At 58.2% G+C, this 17,665-nt stretch overlaps 8 protein-coding genes across 8 annotated transcripts in view; 3 read left to right on the top strand and 5 right to left on the bottom strand.

The window, feature by feature from the left end:
- Positions 1-83: 83 nt before the first annotated feature.
- Positions 84-2,718, top strand: VDBG_08795 (MesA; the record flags this gene model as incomplete). Its single annotated transcript, XM_003000953.1, has 3 exons — positions 84-935; positions 991-2,247; positions 2,299-2,718. The coding sequence occupies 3 exons, from the start codon at positions 84-86 to the stop codon at positions 2,716-2,718; spliced, it is 2,529 nt and encodes an 842-aa protein (XP_003000999.1).
- Positions 2,719-3,139: 421 nt separating this feature from the next.
- On the bottom strand, positions 3,140-4,130 carry VDBG_08794 (S-formylglutathione hydrolase; the record flags this gene model as incomplete). Its single annotated transcript, XM_003000952.1, has 4 exons — positions 3,140-3,220; positions 3,276-3,380; positions 3,461-3,565; positions 3,630-4,130. 4 exons carry the CDS (start codon positions 4,128-4,130, stop codon positions 3,140-3,142), a joined length of 792 nt encoding a protein of 263 aa, XP_003000998.1.
- Positions 4,131-5,477: 1,347 nt separating this feature from the next.
- On the bottom strand, positions 5,478-6,120 carry VDBG_08793 (DNA-directed RNA polymerases I; the record flags this gene model as incomplete). Its single annotated transcript, XM_003000951.1, has 4 exons — positions 5,478-5,514; positions 5,572-5,691; positions 5,759-6,013; positions 6,083-6,120. The coding sequence occupies 4 exons, from the start codon at positions 6,118-6,120 to the stop codon at positions 5,478-5,480; spliced, it is 450 nt and encodes a 149-aa protein (XP_003000997.1).
- A 507-nt stretch (positions 6,121-6,627) lies between these two features.
- VDBG_08792 (conserved hypothetical protein) lies at positions 6,628-7,374 on the bottom strand (the record flags this gene model as incomplete). Its single annotated transcript, XM_003000950.1, has 3 exons — positions 6,628-7,024; positions 7,128-7,297; positions 7,360-7,374. The coding sequence occupies 3 exons, from the start codon at positions 7,372-7,374 to the stop codon at positions 6,628-6,630; spliced, it is 582 nt and encodes a 193-aa protein (XP_003000996.1).
- Positions 7,375-8,363: 989 nt separating this feature from the next.
- Positions 8,364-9,792, bottom strand: VDBG_08791 (predicted protein; the record flags this gene model as incomplete). The annotated part of the gene is made up of 2 exons (XM_003000949.1): positions 8,364-8,522; positions 8,596-9,792. The coding sequence occupies 2 exons, from the start codon at positions 9,790-9,792 to the stop codon at positions 8,364-8,366; spliced, it is 1,356 nt and encodes a 451-aa protein (XP_003000995.1).
- An 847-nt stretch (positions 9,793-10,639) lies between these two features.
- On the top strand, positions 10,640-12,386 carry VDBG_08790 (zinc finger protein; the record flags this gene model as incomplete). Its single annotated transcript, XM_003000948.1, has 3 exons — positions 10,640-10,718; positions 11,031-11,431; positions 11,511-12,386. The coding sequence occupies 3 exons, from the start codon at positions 10,640-10,642 to the stop codon at positions 12,384-12,386; spliced, it is 1,356 nt and encodes a 451-aa protein (XP_003000994.1).
- A 541-nt stretch (positions 12,387-12,927) lies between these two features.
- Positions 12,928-14,714, bottom strand: VDBG_08789 (vacuolar membrane zinc transporter; the record flags this gene model as incomplete). The annotated part of the gene is made up of 4 exons (XM_003000947.1): positions 12,928-13,739; positions 13,843-14,311; positions 14,424-14,554; positions 14,639-14,714. 4 exons carry the CDS (start codon positions 14,712-14,714, stop codon positions 12,928-12,930), a joined length of 1,488 nt encoding a protein of 495 aa, XP_003000993.1.
- A 1,944-nt stretch (positions 14,715-16,658) lies between these two features.
- Positions 16,659-17,665, top strand: part of VDBG_08788 (mitochondrial nuclease) — a gene marked incomplete at both ends in the record, with an annotated part of 2,030 nt that continues 1,023 nt past the window's right edge. Inside the window, one exon of the mRNA XM_003000946.1 lies at positions 16,659-17,657. Coding sequence (XP_003000992.1) covers positions 16,659-17,657 — 999 coding nt within the window. The remainder of the gene's footprint in view (positions 17,658-17,665) is intronic.

Below are 17,665 nucleotides of genomic sequence, written 5' to 3'. Positions count from 1 at the left end.
AACCGAATGGCTGTCGCTGCCGCCTCGCGCACCACGACCTCAGCCTAGTCCGGCCACTTATACAACCGCCGGCGATATATACGATGGCCTCAACAAGCGCGGCTCTCCCCTTCCTGACCCGCGCACCCAGTAATACACAATTTCCTGGTCCCCATGGACCCAATGGCCCCTGGCCCAGTCGTCGAACCTCTCTCTCCAGCTTTCCCGCCTCGCGCTCTCCCTCGCAAATGTCTAATCACTCGCGTCCTTCGCGGTCGCCGCAACCGCCCATCGCAGAGACAGACCGTTCTTCGGACCCCAGCTCCAAGTCCAAGACTCCATCGACTGGCCTGTCTTCCCAGCACTCATCCCTTTCGGCGCCGCGCCGCTACAACCCCGATGCGCACCCGCCGCGCAAGTTGCGCTCGCAGTACCCAAGAGGGTCGACTGAGAACCACGTCGAGTACATTCTTGTGGCATCATTCGACATTGACCGGGGCCCAGTGATGGAGCATCAATATCCTGTGGCGATCACAGGCGACGAACACATGCTTGCCGAGCTCATGCTACCCGACCAGGCCCATGTGCGCAACCAGGACTGGACCATATTCTTCCTGCACAAGGATACGAGCCAAGAGGAGGAAGACGAGGAGCGCAAGAGGAAAGAAAGGAGGCGTAAGAGGAGGAGGAGAAGACAAAACGAGGCTGCGGGAATCCTTGACGAAGAAGACGAGGACGGAGAAGAGGACGAAGAAGACGAAGAAGAGGAGGACGATGACCTAGACGATTTTGACGACGACGAGTCCACCGACAGCGAGCCAGAAGGTGGTGAGGGTCCGCCACTCATCCACGTGCTCAACCTGGTCAACACGAAACAGGACAAGACTGTCAAGCGAGGCGCTGTTGTCAAGGCCATGGCGATTTGCACACGACACCCATTTCTACACATATACAAGGTTGGACATGTCTTCTCAGGCCAGACCGAGTCCGCTTTACTAACCAACTTCTCAGCCTTTATTACTGTTGGCTCTGGAAGAATACTTCAAATCGCCTGTCCCAGAGACACTGTCCATGCTGTATGACGCGGTCAATGCGATGGACCTGTCTCTCATGCCCAAGCTCAGCTTGTTGGAAAGACATCTTCTGCTGGCCAGCGATAACAAAGATCTGTTTGTGGAAAAGTTTGAGCAGATGATCCAGATGCGCCTCGCTGAGGACAGGGGCGAAGAGCTCGACGACCAGCCGTTCGACGTGAATCGCAGTCTCTCAAAACAGCAGGGCATCTCAAGAGCTGGCACCAAAGCGTACATTGAGGGCCAGGGCCAGATGCAGGCCAAGTACTCGGTACCAAGAGACACACACGAATTTGAAAGCAAGGTTATGTATAAGGGAATCCCGATTCCGATCAAGATCCCAGTCGCGGTCATGCCAGAGACCGTCGGCGACTTCTCCTTGATCAAACTCATCCAAAAGTTTTCTGAATCACATGGCAAAGCAGTGCAGCCATTCCCACTGCACGCACACTTGACGACCAATGGTCCGAACACGCACCCCATCATCGTCCTCGCCAACGCCTTGTTGACGCAGAAGCGAGTCATCTTTCTCGGCCACAACTTGCCATCCGGAGAGGTGGCCGAAGCTGTACTTGCAGCGTGCGCCTTGGCTTCTGGCGGCACGTTACGGGGCTTCACCCGACACGCTTTCCCTTATACGGACTTGACCAAGATTGACGATCTGTTGAACGTCCCTGGCTTCATCGCCGGCGTGACAAATCCGACATTCGAGCTGCACCCCGAGTGGTGGGATGTTCTGTGCGACTTGCCGACGGGTAAGGTCAAGATTAGCAGCAAAATTGAGCCCGCGACGGTGACAGAGGGCATGGTATACTTCCAACAGCAGAATCCATCCTTCGCCGGGCTTGTTGGCGGCACATCGAGAATCTCTGCCGAGACAGATTTAACAGGTGATCAGGCGTTTATGCAGGACATTTTAAAGAGCATTGCCGCGCGGCGTGGTGAACGGGTCATCCGCGCCAAATGGCGCGATTGGGTAATCAAGTTCACACGAATCGCAGCCGCCTTTGAGGAGGGCGTATATGGTGCTAGTGCCCTATATATCGGTGGCGATGACTTAGACATGGGCTCCACGGGGGTTAATGGACACGGCTACGTGTGGGTAGACGAGCCGTCGAGACAGAAGGAGCTCGCAGGCAACGTGACGAGGATCGAGGGATGGCGGAACACACGGAGCTACTACAGCTTCATCCAGGTAAGGTCACTGAACACCATGCTGCTGGATTTGACTGACACAGAAACGCAGGACCTCGCACAAATATACACAATCCGCCCGCTCAAGGGTCTGGACCTGCATCACATGCACGATCGTCTACGAACGCAGCGCCTCAACCCGGCGCAGAGCAGAGAAATCTACATTGCCTTTTCCAAGTACATTTTCTCTTACGACGAGATCTGCCTCTTCCTCAGTGTGGCACCCGAGTCACACGCTGGCTTGTTCTACCTCGCATTGGGCCTCTTCCACAAGGACCGCGAAGTGCGCACACGGACGGCGGACCTGTTGGAGCGCATTGGCGAACATGAGGCCGGGCAGCACTGGTGGAAGGGCCTCAGCAGGTTCGAGAAGCTGGCGTACATGCGCATCCGTCGCGAGACGGACGCCGACATGCGCACAAAGCTGGAGAAGGAGGGGCTGAGTCCGGAGCTGGAGAGGCGGATTAGCTAGGCGCTGTCCAGGGGTTCATCCACCACCGGGTCACGGTCCAGGGCGTCGTCAGCCGCCACCACGAGAGAGTCGTCATCCACAGAGTCGTCGTTGCGGATGCGACGCTCTCTCGGGCTGACAGCTTCCTGAATGTCTAGAGAACCCATTCCAGGGGTGGTCGTTTTCTTTCTCTTGGCGAGTTTTCTGGTCGGATCATGGGAGGCATATTTCCACGAGTTTCATGATGGGAGGAGGGAACGGGATGGCACGGGACGGAACGAAGGCATGAAGAGATACCACCTTGGAGCTCATCACTGGCACATTGCATTGCGCGCATCCCATACCAAGACACTGCGTTGGCTTCCCTGGCGTGTCGCTAGAATTTATCCTTATTTTTGGGCTGCTCTGCTTGTCTGACTACTCACTCCTCCCTCGTTGACGGCTACACGCCGAGGAACTTGGCGGCGTGGTTAACGTGGTCGTGCTGGAAAGAGGCCATGAAGAAGTATGAGTGGTCGTAGTCCTGGGACCGTCAGCTGCAGATTCGCATGAGGGGACATTTGACGCGCGGCGCTCACCTTCTGGTAGCGCAGCTCCAGACCGGACAGACCCGCCTCCTTGACGGCGGCCTCAAAGTTCTCCGGGAGGAGCTGGCCCTGCTTGTAAAAGTTGTCGCCCGTGCCCTGCGCAAGGTCAGCGTACTGTCGTCTTGACTCTCGAGGGAAGAAACAAATGCCAGACGGGGCGAGCAGGGGCTACTGACAACATCAATGAGGGCATTCAGTGGGCCCTTCCAGCCCTTGACGAGCTCGGTGGCATCGTGCTTCTTCCACTCCTCGACGTCGTCGCCGAGGTAGCCCTTGAACGCCTTCTCGCCCCAGGGGCACTTGGTCGGGTTGGCAATGGGCGCAAAGGCGCTGACGCTCTTGTACAGGCCCGGGTGCTTGAGGTACAGGGTCAGGGCGCCGTGGCCCGCCCATGGAGTGGCCCGTGATGGAGACCCGCTTGAAGTCGATCCTGTCGGCAAAGTCCCTCTCGAGGAGGCCCGGCAGCTCGCGGACGAGGTACGTCTCCATCTTGTAGTTGTCGGCGTAGGGCGCCTTCTGAGCGTCGATGTAGAAGGAGGCCGCCTCGCCAAAGTCGTAGGCGTCGTTGGCGCCGGCAATGTCGAGGCCGCGGGGCGACGTGTCGGGCAGGAGGACGGCGATGCCCCGCGCCGCGGCGGTGGACTGGATGAAGGACTTCTCGGTGGCGTTGTCGGGCGTGCAGGTCAGGCCGGAGAGGTAGATGAGCAGGGGCACGGGCGACTTGGAGGACGAGGGCGGCAGGTAGAGGTTCAAGGCCATGTCGGTCTTCGTGGTGCTCGAGGCGTGGGAGAGCTTGAGGAGCTGGCCGCCAAAGGAGGCGATGGTCGCCTTGGTGGTGAATGCCATGATTGCGGTTGCTAAGAGGAGACGTGTGAAGATGGCAGTACTTTGCGCTTCGGTTGCTCGAGAGGAGCTCTGGAACAGAATCAAGAACTGAAGAACCAACTCGAATGGTCGTGGGAGGGGAGATGTAGGAGGAGAGAGGCTGTAGACTCCGGAGCAAGACCGAGATATCTCCAGGGCTGTTTGTTGGGCGCATCATCGGGGGAGCTCAATCAACCCCACCATGGAGCTCCAACACCCCGCACTCGCAAGCCCGAAGCGTCATTGTGACGGGCCAGGCCGGCAATTGGTATTTGTTCCGTCACAACCCGGTTCTGAGGGCACGAAACGACGACAGTGTTCTTTTGATCAGAATCAGTTCATAGCCTTTTACGACTACTAGTCCAACCAAGGCGTGAGCACTGGGAATCACACACAAGGTCTGTTTTGGAGGAGGGGAGCAGGTGAGCGCAGCCCAAGGATCGACTGTCCCATCCCGAACCAGCCCAGGACGTCGTGTGCGTGTAGTAACGCAACTACCGAAATGAATGTCGCAATGCTGTTCCATGCGAAAAGACTTTGTGACTGCAGGGGCGTTCTCGCGGTGCCGCTGCCTCGGACGACATGTGGTAAGTTTGATTGCTATCAACGCCGAAACCCAGGATCTGCTATTTGGGCTATTTCTAAACAGGTATCGTTCCGGGCACCGCCAGTCTGCGTCTCTTGGATCCAGACTGCGTAGTGTTTGAGGTGACAAAAACCAAATAGCATGCCATCCGCGACCAAGCCAGTCAACTTTGATCGAACTCTCTCACAGGTTTGTTCATGATGATTGAGTGCGTGCCATGGTTTTGGGTAGTTGCAGTCGGCTACTGTTGATGGTCAAACACGGCATTGGGTGTGAGAGCTCCGCTGTGACAAGCGACGCATGCTTGCCTGTCCTCTAGTCTGCACAAGCTTGAGTCCTGGTTGTCACTAAGCGCCCTAGGACGTATGATGGCGCTGATGAAATGCTGACCATATTCATACTTGACCCTTGACTCTGACCGTTCGCGCCGTATGTGTTTGCCTGGGCTCTGCACCCGCAAAGATGTAACCTGGACAGACCTGAAGGTCCACAGCCAGGAAGCTGACCGCTCGAGCGACGCACCAGGCACTACCGGCTGTTGGAAATCGAGTCTTTTTATCCTGAAACGCCGCGCTAAATTCACATGACGGCACCATCGTCCCTGGGAAGTCGCCTCAGCAGACGGCAACGTAGCTCGAGCCACCTGCGTCTGATGCACCTACGGTAGGAGACTGGGCGCATGCTAACCCTCCCGGAGCTGGTCCCCTGCCTGCCATCCCACATGCATGTATCGAGCCTGTTGCTCACTGAAGCAGCTCTTCGCAAGTCCAATCCTCGTAGCTGGGGAAAAGTAGTCAGCAAAACTAGCGTCTGGCAAACACCAGAGGGAAGGCTCACTATCCGTCCGGCATGTACCGGCGCACGATCAGAGGGATCTTCTTCTCGCGGAGCTCCTTGATCGCAATCTGCAGAGGATCCGTCTCACCCTCGAGATCAACCAGCACCGGCGCGTTCATGCTGTCAAGGCCTGCGGTCAGTCCGAGGCGCTCCCGTTGTGCATAGGTCCTGGAGGTTCGTGGCCTACCTGATCTGCAGCGCCCGCGTGCCGAGAATACGGGCCTTCTCGTACTTTGTCATGTAGGGCGTCGTGGTCCGCTGGTCGTCGGGGATCTTCATGTCCTTGTGCGAGAGGGTGCTGTTCTTGGTGGCAGCGGCGGCCGCTGACGGGTCGCCGGCGTTAATGACGTTGTCCTCGCCATCCTCTTCGTCATCCTTCTTCTCGTCTTCTTCGGGGAACTCATCGTAGTCGAATGCCTCGTCGTCATCGAAGGCGTCCTCGCTACACGTTGGGTTAGTTTGATGTCGCCCTGTCGTGAGAGACGCGATGGCTTAGAGGGGCTAGACGTACTGCGCCCCCATATCGTGGTCATCGCCCATGTCAGACATTTTGGAGGTGAGTTGGTGGGGGTGTTTGGCGCGCGTGGGTGAGTTGGACGTGCTTTGTCGTAAATCGGTCGCGATAGGGAAGGCTTGATCAATGGAGTCGTGAAAAAATATTGAATGCGAGGCTGCGCTGCAGGGGTTCCCGCAGTTGCCTTTGTTTTCCGAAGGACCTACCTTAGCGTGGGACCCATCTGGGCCGGGGTTTTGCCGGTGTCACAGCTGCTGAACGATAAGGCTGGTTGACGCGATCAGAAGCGTACTTCGTTAAGAAAGCTACTGCCATGGTCCCTACTATCATTGAACTACCACCCTCGTCTGCTCACTAGAGAGTGTTATAACCTGGCAAAAGGATGCCCCGCGACGCAATCCACGACACCTATTCTTAACCACATCTGCTCACTTACAGTGACTCGAGTCTGTACCTGAAAACTTGACCTCGCAAACTAGCACAAGGCAAAGCATGAGGGCATGGGGCATGTGGAGATCCACAGCACAGAATCTCAACACCCCCTAAACGCCCTGCCTACGTTGATGGTCGCTCGATTGCCGATCTCTCAAGATGCTGTCCAAAAGCTCAATCTGCCTCCTCAAGCTTGTGACCATTTGATCGTCGTACTTTTCGGACGACTTTACAATCTGAGGAAACGTGTAAAGAAAGGTGGCCGTCGCGGACGCAACAATGTAAAACACAAGTACTCCCAGCGAACCGCCTCTTCCAAGGTCGGATATCAGGTTGTCGGTATATGTGCAGCCCAGATAGATACCCAAGCCAATGACAAACGCGTTCAAGGATAGTACGAGGAGGCCCGATGGAGCCGAGAGTAAGATGGCAGCCAGTGCTGAGGCCTCCCGGGTCAGACCCGGCCTGGCTGCGCCGTTCTCGGGTTGGACCTCTCGCTCAAGCGGCCTAGACAACTCCGTGTCGTTCAATACTGGGTCTCGATATAGCTGGTTGGCTTTCTCTTGTAGCTCGGCTTGAGTGAGTGGTTTGGAGAGCCAATCCGCGACACCGGTCGGTCCCAGGAGGCCCGTTGAGCTCCTGCTGGACTATGAAACTGACGTAGACAGATATGACGCCGAAAGCGATGCTTGCAGTAAGGAAGGCTGAGGCAGTCCAGTGCGCTTGGCTTCTGGCCTCCAAGGACAACCCCGTGATGGCTACCTGCGCAATGATGGCGCCCTGGAATTCAGTGGTTGGAATTAGCTTGCGTCATTCAAGCATGAGTTGGCAGGGGAACTCACAGCCACAGCAGCCATGTTCATATTGGAACTCAGCGACTGCCGATACTCCGATATTTCTGAGTCTGTCCCCGACAGAATCGTCTTGATGCGGTCCAGAGTCGACGACGTGTCTGGGAGTACGGTGAATAAAAGTGTTGTGATCACGCCATTTCTGCGGTACACTCTATACAGGCGAGTGACCCTGTCTACCACCCACGAGCAGATAGAGCCAACGAATAATAAGGCACCTCCAATAAGAGGTAGGACCATGATTGTTAGACAAATATGAAGAAGCTGCTCTGTTCAGGGTTCTACACATACTACGCAGTCTGCCTGACCAAATCGCCAAGAGGCGGGGTTAGGTACCCTGGCAACAGCCTCCTGCTGGATGACCAGTCAGGAAACGAATGGCCGCCTGCAGCTGAGGACCATGGCTGGGTGCATCCCTCATGGCCCCGAAAAGCCACTTTCTGCCATCACGACTTGGGCGTTTCCCTCGACGTCTCGAAGCGACCAATGCCTCCACAGCGACGCAGGGCGTTTTACCATTCGCTCACACATATCGAGTGTGTGTACAGGGCGACCACGAAGATTAAGTCGACTCAGAATAATAGAATCTGGTACCTGAACACTCCGGAGACTTAAACCTGCGCTCCTACCTGTCCAGGCTAGGCTGGTTTACGCACTTTGCGAGGCTCAATTTCGATTGATTTTATACACGGGTAACGCTCACGCCGAACAACAGTTGCCTCCACATCCAAGTAATTCCGTGTGATGGCCGGGTTAAAACAGACAGACCAATGAACAGGAAGCTGAGTTGTAGATTTCAAAATGTCGTCAAAGAGAAAGTTGTCACAAAAATCATAATTCCATATATACAATCCTCTTCATCGAACGTCGAAATGAAAACAGCGCCACAACACCAGACTGTAGGGAATGAAGATGCCAACAAAAGCTTCGAACTAGCTCAAGCCATGACTGACTTGCTGCTGCCACTACGACAACAGTGTCATTGCCACGCTTTTTCAAGAAGGTTGCTGAGAGCGTTTGCGACTCGGCGTGGTCACCTGAATCTCTGATGTGTCTGATGATTCTGCATCTCGCATCTCAGTATCGTGATCTCGCATCTCAGCATCGTGATCTCGAGTCTCTTCGACCGGATCACGCTGGAGTTCCTCCTCCTCCTAGCCAACCATCAGTCAGCTGCCAGCGTCGCCAACGCATCTTCGCCCCCAGAGGTGATGGATTCGCACTTACCTTGTCGTTGCTTGTAGCATCAGCTGACGTGCGTTTGGCTTTGGGAGTTGGAAACAAGTTTTCGTCAATGGTCCTGGTAGTTTCCCAGAAAAAAGGTGTTCCCTTGAGATCCCTCTCCATGGTCATCCACACGACCAAGGCAACTAAGGACAGGACGGAGACGGGGTCCGGGAACGTTACATAGGACAGATAAAGGCCCTGCAGCAGGGCCACCCAATGCCACCTCCATGGCATGAATGACGTCGCTGCCGAAACGACATTGTAGACAGCTATATCCCAGGGCTTTGGATTGATGAATTCTCTCCAGCGTTTCGCCCGCTGCTCGTGATCATGCACGGTTTCGGTCTCGTCGCACTGTGACCGCCTGTTCAAGCGGTGCTCCCAGTAGCTTTGTAACTTGTGGTTCCGGTCCCACGGGTTTGCTTCGCAAAGAACAGCCCAGCGATGAGTCACCTCGAGTGCGACGTGCTTGTCGATATCGAAGTATTCCCTGTGGTCGGAACCGCAGTTGCACTCAAATTCGGCCCTGAAGTTTCGAAGCTCGGCATGGATCAGCCTCTCTGCCCGCTTGTATTGCCGGATAGGTCGTTGGTGGGCGTTGAGAGGCTCCAGCTTTCCTCTTTCGCACAGTTTGCTGATATCGTTCAAACGCGCTTGAACAGAGTTGCTAGCTATCCCGATCTTGAACAGAAGCTTGTGGTGGCCGCAATTGACGACAGGACATACATAAATGTGTCCCACTTTCCCGGCATCTGATGATCCTCTGCCTGTAGTGGGAGACTTGAGAAGATCTCCTATACTGGCGTCAATTTGGTACGGCGATGAATTTCCAGGAGCCTTTCCATCAGAGCTTTTGTTCGTGTTGTGCTGTAAGACGATTGGTGCTGACTGTGTTTCCTGGGGTAAAGGGGGCCTTGAATGCTGCAGAGTCTCGCTCGAGGCATGCAAAATGGCAGGAGTAAGTGACGCTTGGGAGCCAGCGGCTTCAACTCTTCTTTTTATCGATGTCGATTTGGCTGATTGCGGCGGCGTAGCTGGCGGTGTTGGGGTACCGTAAGGTGCTGTCTCGTTGCCCATTGGGATATGTCCGGTCATGGTTGTCTGTTCTTTCATCGCGTGTAAAGGATCCGAGTTCTTCTTCCCTCTTGTAGGGGTCTTTCTAGCCTGCGGGGGTGGTGTTCCTGCCACAGATGACATGGTGGATTGGGCAGGTAGGCAAATCGACGAGCCGTATGAGGAAGCTAGGTTAGTATACAGGGCACACGTTGCGAAAATAGAGTGAGGGGACAGAGACGCTCCTTATGAGCTCAGTGTAGGCGCCGAGTCAAGGCGTATGGGAACCGGGGGGTGTGTGGGAATACGCCTTACGGCCAACTTGGCAGCTGGAGGCCTTCGGGTGCAAACGATTTGAGAAGGCTGGGTAACCTAGTCCAATCCGGACTGCAGATTGTGAGCCCCTGGGCCCCTACAGGTGAGGCCGGACGAGTTGGGGGCCCCAGAGGCTCGAGACTGCTCCATCGCGAGTTTCCTGCCCACGCTCATGACGAAGATGGGTGTCGAATTCCACGCGGGACGGTTGACTTCCTCTGGCTGCCCGTCAATTCTTGAAAGCGTCCTGACGATTTGGTCTTTCTTCTCAAACCGCGAGTCTGGTGAAGAGCCACAGGCGCTCTCTCGCTTGTCCCGCAAAGGGCCAGGGTTCCTCATCAGGATGGTGTCAGTCGAGGGTGTTGCAGCCTTGCACCAACACACCGTGTGAATTGACATGCAGTCAACGGTCGAGAGCCATGTCACCTGACTGGACGGCACGACCAACCCAAACAGGACTAAAGCTTTTGATCTTCTGGCGAGGTCCCACAAGCCCCCGCTGAACCCTTTCCCAGCCCCACAACGCGCAAAAAGTGACCGTCACCGCCTGTTTCTGCCGCGAATTTTCTCCCATGCCCAGGCCAGTGTTCCTGCCGCTGCTTGCACTTAGAGCTTCCATTGTCCAGTCTCTGACATTTTGTCCATGAAGCAGCGCCGATTGTAGGCAAAGGACAAGATGTCGAAGCGCAAGGCAGCTGAAGAAGCTGAGGCTGTGATAGCCAAGAAACTGGTCGTTGAGCCCCTCGACCCCATGGGTTTGTTCAGCTCTATTGTACCCCTCCATACCGGCTTCCCACCCACTGACCAACCTTTCAGCCCAGTTAGACGATGAAGATTATGACGATACCACGAGCTACTCGGCCGATACGGCCAAGCCAGAGACGGTCTGCACGGCCACAACTGCATTGTCCAATCGCTCTCGCAAATTTCCCTCCGACTTTAAGACGATCAAGTGCACATATCCCGACTGCGAAAAGACCTTTAACCGGCCTGCCCGCCTCGCCGCTCACCTGCGCTCGCATACCGACGACCGCCCTTACAAGTGTACCCACGATGGGTGTGACAAGACGTATCGCGGAGGAAAAGCATTTCCGACAGCACGTCAAGGGCTCCCACAGCCAGGAGCGTTCCCTACGTGTGCACCACCGAGGATTGCGGCAAGTCCTTCCTGACCGCCACCCGCCTGCGCCGTCATCAGGAAGTCCACGCCGGCCAGAACCGCTTCCGCTGCCGCGACTACCCACCATGCGACCAGAGCTTCCGCAAGCACAACACACTGCAGCGTCACATTCGCGCCGAGCATCAGGGCGGCCCCGCCTACCTTTGCCCCGAGCAGGGGTGCCACGCCGGCTTCGACTCGCAGGGCGCCCTGCGCAACCACACCAAGCGCGACCACAGCGAGCCGAGCTTCTGGTGCGACGAGTGCGAGCTCGAGGCCGACCCCAGCGGCGACCGGCCCCCGCGGCGCGTGGGCTTCACGAGCCTGCTGCTCCTCCAAACGCACATCCCGCAAGGAGCACCTCAACTGCATCTTCTGTGGCCAAAAGTGCAAGGGGCAGGCCGAGCTCGAGCGCCACGTCGAGCTCTACCACTCGGGCATCCCGCTCGAGGCCCGCAAGACGATCCCCTGCGCCTGGCCCGGCTGCGACAAAAAGTTCACCAAGAAGAGCAACCTTAACGCCCACGTCCGCTCCGCCCACGAGGGCCTCCGCTTCGTCTGCGGCCAGGCCGAGCACGCCACGACCGCCGACCTCGCCGCCTGGCCGCGCGAGCAGGGGTGCGGCACGGCCTTTGTGACCAAGGGCAACCTCGAGGCCCACATCCGCCACGTCCACCTCGGCATCGAGCGGCCCGTCCCCGCGCCCCTCGCCGACCGCGACGACGACGACGTCGGCACCGCCGCCGCGCACCAGAAGCGCAGGCGCACGACCACGACCGTCATGGACCAGGTCGCCGGCACCGACCGCTCCATCGCCTGCACCATGCCCCACTGCACCGAGCGCTTCTTCCGCGCCCACGACCTCGACCTCCACCTCGCACACCACCCGCCCTCGCCGATCGAGGCCGAAGTCCTCCGCCTCGGCACCGAGGCCTCGGCCGATGACACGTCCGCGACGGCCCAGCCGCAGCAGCAGGACAATGTCGCCGACCGCCCCATGCCGGAGCTGCCCTTCCTCGGCGTCAGCCAGGAGATCGTCTACCGCGACGAGGCGGACCCCGTCATCCGCGTGCCGCAGGACGACGACTTTTGGATCGGCGCCGGCGACGCGTTTGGGCTGGACGCGGCGGCCGTGCCGGAGACCGCCGGCCAGCAGGACGTGACGTGGCAGCATGACGAGGCGGCGATGCGGGCGCTGATTGACGAGGACTTCAGCCGCTTCATTGACCCGGCGCTCGGGGAGGGCATGTTCGCCATGGAGTGAGGTGTGCGCGCGTGTGTTTGTACCTTGTGGAGCTCCGTGGGCATGACGGAATTACGACGAAGAGGCTGGACCAAAATTAAAGGGGCATGACGTGATGAGCTGTAGGGATACCCGGCCATGAGCCACAACATTAGAGTGCATGTCAAGACAACCAACCAATTGACACGGGACATTTCTCTCCAGTCTCCGTGTACACAAATCGAACTCGGCTTGCGAAGGGAACGACCTTCTTCAAGTCGCCCCTCACTGCCTGCATGAAATGAAGAGCCTAACCAGCAAGTACATCAAACCTCATCGAACCAGTCACGGAAGAACACGAGAGTGGTATGCCCAGCTGAGCTGCGGGCTCAACATGACTCTATATGTATATATGCCGGAAAGACTCATTCCCAGTGCGCCCAAACAGCAAGCACGCCGCCCCCGCCCCCCTCCAGCAATCCATACTCAAACAGCCAACACCAATGAGGACAGCCTAGTAACGCCTTATACCTAAACGCAAGTTGTGAGATGCAGTGACCCGCCGAGGCTCGTGTATCGCCTCTCAATGCGCCGATGCAATCGCGCTGCTGACGCCGAGCAGCGCCATGCCCAGAAAGCCGAAGAAGATGCAGAGGTTGCGGTTGTGGTCGAGGCAGAGCGCCTCGACGAAAAGCTGCAGCGCCACGCTGACCATGATGCCCGCGGTGACGGCGAACATGCATGCGTAGGCGACAGCGCTGGGAGCCATGTGGGTGTGGTTGGCAATGCGAAACCAGAGCACGGCAATGGCAGCGCCTAGGGGCTGCGAGAGACCGCCTAGGAGGGAGGACCATAGCAGAGCCCGAAGACGGGACCCAAGAGCCATGTAGAGCGGGAGGGCCATGGCGAAACCCTCACTGATGTTGTGAACGAAAAGAGCCATGAAGACGCTAAAGCCCAGGCTCGGGTTCGCGTGGTTGGTGGCGTAGGTGATGAAACCCTCGGGAAACTTGTGCAGGGCGATGGCAATAGAGGTCTGCAGGCCGAGCGAGAGAAACGCATTGGTAGGGACGTGGTGATGGTGCTGCGCCTCGACGTCTTCCTCCATAGAGGAGCAGTCCTCACTCTGCACCTCGGTGTCAGCCTCCTCGAGGTTCCCGTTCAAGGGTTCGCGAGACGCCGTGCGGCTCCTGGGGTGTCGCGGGCTGGCAGGAGACCCTATCGATTCCATGTCTTCTTCCCGTTCGCGACTGTGCGGTCCGCTCGAGGTTGGAGGAAAGTGGCCGGTCGAGGGGCGGACCACGGTGGAATGCCGCGACGAGGCCGCGGAGCGGCTGCCCAGATGCTTGAAGCACTCTTGTCCGCAGGGATCCGTGTAGCCGAAGCAGGGCCCTCCTTCGTCACAGTTGCTTTTGGTGTCCTTGACAAAGGACATGACGCGTTTCTGGACCTGTGCCATGGACGGTCGACGATCAACGGTGAGGGTGCGGCTTCTCACCACCGTCCTGGCCGGCATGGTCTGTCTCGTGGTCAGTCGTCTCCCCGATGCAGGCCTGGCACTGCCTTCCTCGGACAGCGTGTTGAGCAGCGGGGTCGACTCGTGGGCGGCTCCGTTGGCGTGAGGGTGGCATGTCCGTGAGGGTGTCCATGGTCATGGCCATTGTCCATGGCCATCGGCGTTCGTCGGCATCATGCTTGTGGATGCGTAAGGGCGGTCGCTGACGCGCGAAGGACGTTTTGCGACTGAGGCTTTCGGGAGCGGTGTTCCGTTCTCGTCGTGGGTGTGATCGCAAGTCGACAACGTGGGACGGCATGAATTGGTGCAATACTCGCGAGACGGCCTGAATGCCGACAAAGCCGCCGATGAAGCAGCCCATGAGAATGGCGCCGGCAATCTGATCGGAGTAACCGCCTTCTTTGAGATAGGACTTGGCTTCGGGGAGCATGCTGTAGAGCGCGGAGAATTGCTGTGGAAGAAGACGATCAGTCAGCTTGTGGTTCCCCATGATGCTTGGCGGGCGTGTCGGAGGTTGGAGGGGCTGGAGGGGCTGGATGCACGCAAAACGCAAAGGGACGCACCATGACACCGAAGCTCAAGCTGAGAGCGCACGCGAGGAAGACATTGCTGTCCTGGATGCGAAAATCTCGCTTGCCGGGGAGTCGACAAATGAGCAGGTCAACGTAGATGATACTCGCACCGACGACACAAGCTGTCAGACTGTGAGCAGAGCGCAGAGGACGACAGAAGCATGACAAGAGACAAGAGGCTCGTTGCCTATGACAGGGTCACCCACCAATGCCGCTGACCAGGCACATGATCCATCCACGCGTGTCATTGTCCAGAGACGCAGGCTCCATGGCGTCGGACATCAAGGGCAACCACCCGCCTCTTTACGATCTGTTCCTGAAAAGAGGCTGACCCGAGCGCATGGCACGTTGAGGATGATCGGAGAGGAAGCAGCGAAAGATGGTCGCGGGATCGGTCGAAAAGGCTTTATTTTTTTTTCGTGGTGGTGGCGGTTGTGGCAGCGCTGTTGGACGTCTGGGTGGTCGACTCTGACGAATCAGTTGGAGCGAGTTTGCTGACCTGGGACTTGGTGCTCTCTGGTGGTCGGGGGGAGGCGATGCGGAGTTAGGTGGGCGAGGATTTCGAGTTCCAGAGGAGGAAGAGGGGCAGACTGTGGTGCCGCGCGGTGCTGGTACTGCAGGACAGGGCTCGGGGTGATGAATAGGGATACCGTAGGATGGCGAGTTGCAAAGAGCGAGTTGCAAAGAGCAGCCAGGGAGGCAAGTCGAGCGAGCCGAATGCAGTGGTAGGATGGCGATCGAGGAAGAAAGCAAGCAGTCGTCACTCACTGGTAGCAGGAGTCGCAGACACAGACGCAGACGCAGACCATTCGCAATTGGGGAAAGGTGGGGGCAACCGGGACACTTAAGCTTCGCATCTTGGGAGCAGGGGTCAGACAAGAGCGTACCCAGCTGCCGTGGTACGTACCCTGTCGGTCTCCAGACCCAGACCGCCTTTGGGCCATCACCAGCGACATATGCGTACATGCATGCCCGGCCATCAAGGTCCCCATCCCCGCAAGCTTCCACTGCCTGAGGCTTTCTTGGCTGCCTCTGACTACCTTACCTGCCGACTTCTGAAAGAGGGGCGTGATCTTGCTTCAGAATGCCATGCCTGCCTGTCGAGTCAGCATGCCAGTTCACCCTAGGTCCTTTAGTCAGTTGTGCTCTTTCGCCTCATCAAAACAGTGAGGCTGTCTTGGCTTGACAGAGGCAGAGAGAGGTCAAGGCAGAGGCCGAGAGGCAGACTGTTTAAAAAACGCCCCAACGATGCCCCAAACGCGCATGGACAGGCCTGCTCATCGACACGGCCCGTCCCTGCAGACCGCTGATTGCTTGTGATGGTAGCGTCGATCGTAGGCCAAACTTTCAGGGACCTCGTCACGAGTATGAGCAGCTGATTTGTTGCTGTGATGTTGGACGCGTGCTGAGGCTTGCGAAACAAAGTAAAAGTAAGAAAACCACAGTGAGTTTGAATGACGCGAATCCACAGAATCACGGCGCTCAGTTTGCTTGATTTTCAGTCCGCATTGACGTGTAGTGGCAGCTTCGTATTCCCATGTCGTGGGGGTACCCAACAGGAGATGAGGTACCTAGCCACGAGTCTTCGACGGCACCTTGAGGGACAGTAGCAGGCACCACAGCGCGTCAAGCATGGGCAACGCCCGGCAGGCAGACAAACAGACAGGCAGGCAGGTGTCCCAGTCGCGGGGCCACAGAGGATGACGGGCAGGACAAGTGGAGCCTCTCGTGCGCGTAGCAGCCGACTGACCTAGGCCTACATGTACCTAGGTACCTCAGGCGCCTACCTCGCAGTACCTTAAGCCAGGTAGGTACCTATGTACTAAAGCAAAGTGCCCTGAAGGTAGCGGACACTCGACCGGCAAAATGTCGGGCTGGCCTAGGCTCAACCTCCCCTGTAACGGTCCCTGAAGATCCCCTGGCGGAACACGGCCTAAAATTTGCCAGAACCCCAACTTTGGTCCGGCCCTTCGAAGGGGGTCCCATCTGCGATCTTGTCATCTGCTTCAGCCATCTGCTCGATCAGAGACAACCTCGCACACCCACCTCCTTCACCACATGCCCACCTCCCCCCGCGTGGCCGCCTCCAAGTCATCAGAGCATCGCTCCTGACGTTGCCGCTCTTTCTCTTCTTCCCTCACCTCACTTCTTCCCCTTTTTTCCCACTCGCCTACTTACTATATTTTCCCCTTGGTCCCACGCAGCGCCGCCAGCCCCGTCTTCACCATGTCGAAAACCGCCTCCATTGCCCTCGTCGCTGCCCTCGGCGCTGGAAGTGGCGCCGCTCTCACCGCAACCATGTACTCTCTCCGCTCGTCCAAGCAGCCCGAGGCCACCCTCCATGTCCCGACACACCTGGCCGCCGCGCCGACTGTGCCTGTGCCCGCCTCGCAAATCTTCACCAACCCACCACCACCACCACCACCACCACCACCCGCCGCCGCCGCGGGGCCACATGCGAACCTCCCCGTCCTCAAGCCTGTCGACCCCGCCGGCTGGTTCGAGTATGGCTTCCCCGGCCCCCACGCCGACATATCCTCGCGCGCCTCCCTCGTGAGCGCCTACGACCGCCGCACCCGCAACCCCCACTGGGTCGTCGAGCACATCACGCCGGCCTCGCTCGCCGCCCGCGACGCCGACCGCAAGCACTCGGTCTTCCTCGAGGACCCCCAGGTGCCCGGCAAGTTCCAGGCCAAGCTCAAGGACTACTTCCGCTCGGGCTACGACCGCGGCCACCAGGTCCCCGCCGCCGACGCAAAGTGGTCCCAGACGGCCATGGACGACACGTTCTACCTCACCAACATGTGCCCCCAGGTCGGCGACGGCTTCAACCGCGACTACTGGGCCCACTTTGAGGACTTCTGCCGCCGCCTCACCCAGCGCTACCCCAGCGTCCGCGTCGCCACGGGGCCCCTCTACCTGCCCAAGCGCGACCCCGTCGACGGCAAGTGGTACACGCGCTACGAGGTCATCGGCAGCCCCCCGAGCGTCGCCGTCCCCACCCACTTTTACAAGGTCATCCTCGCCGAGGACGGCAGGCCCGGCGGCAACGTCGCCGTCGGCGCCTTTGTCCTGCCCAACGCCCCCATCCCCAACGACAAGCCCCTCGCCGACTTTGAGATGCCCCTCGAGGCCGTCGAGCGCGCCACCGGCCTCGAGTTCGCTCCCAAGCTGCCCGTCCAGCGCCGCAGGCCTCTCTGCGCCGACGCCAGCTGCGCTATTGTCGTCAAGGA

The sequence above is a fragment of the Verticillium alfalfae genome, genomic scaffold (assembly GCF_000150825.1).
Source record: "Verticillium alfalfae VaMs.102 supercont1.13 genomic scaffold, whole genome shotgun sequence".
NCBI classification, from domain to species: domain Eukaryota; kingdom Fungi; phylum Ascomycota; class Sordariomycetes; order Glomerellales; family Plectosphaerellaceae; genus Verticillium; species Verticillium alfalfae.
The sequence above is the reverse complement of the archived record's forward strand: the minus strand, read 5'-3'. Positions and strand labels throughout refer to the sequence as shown.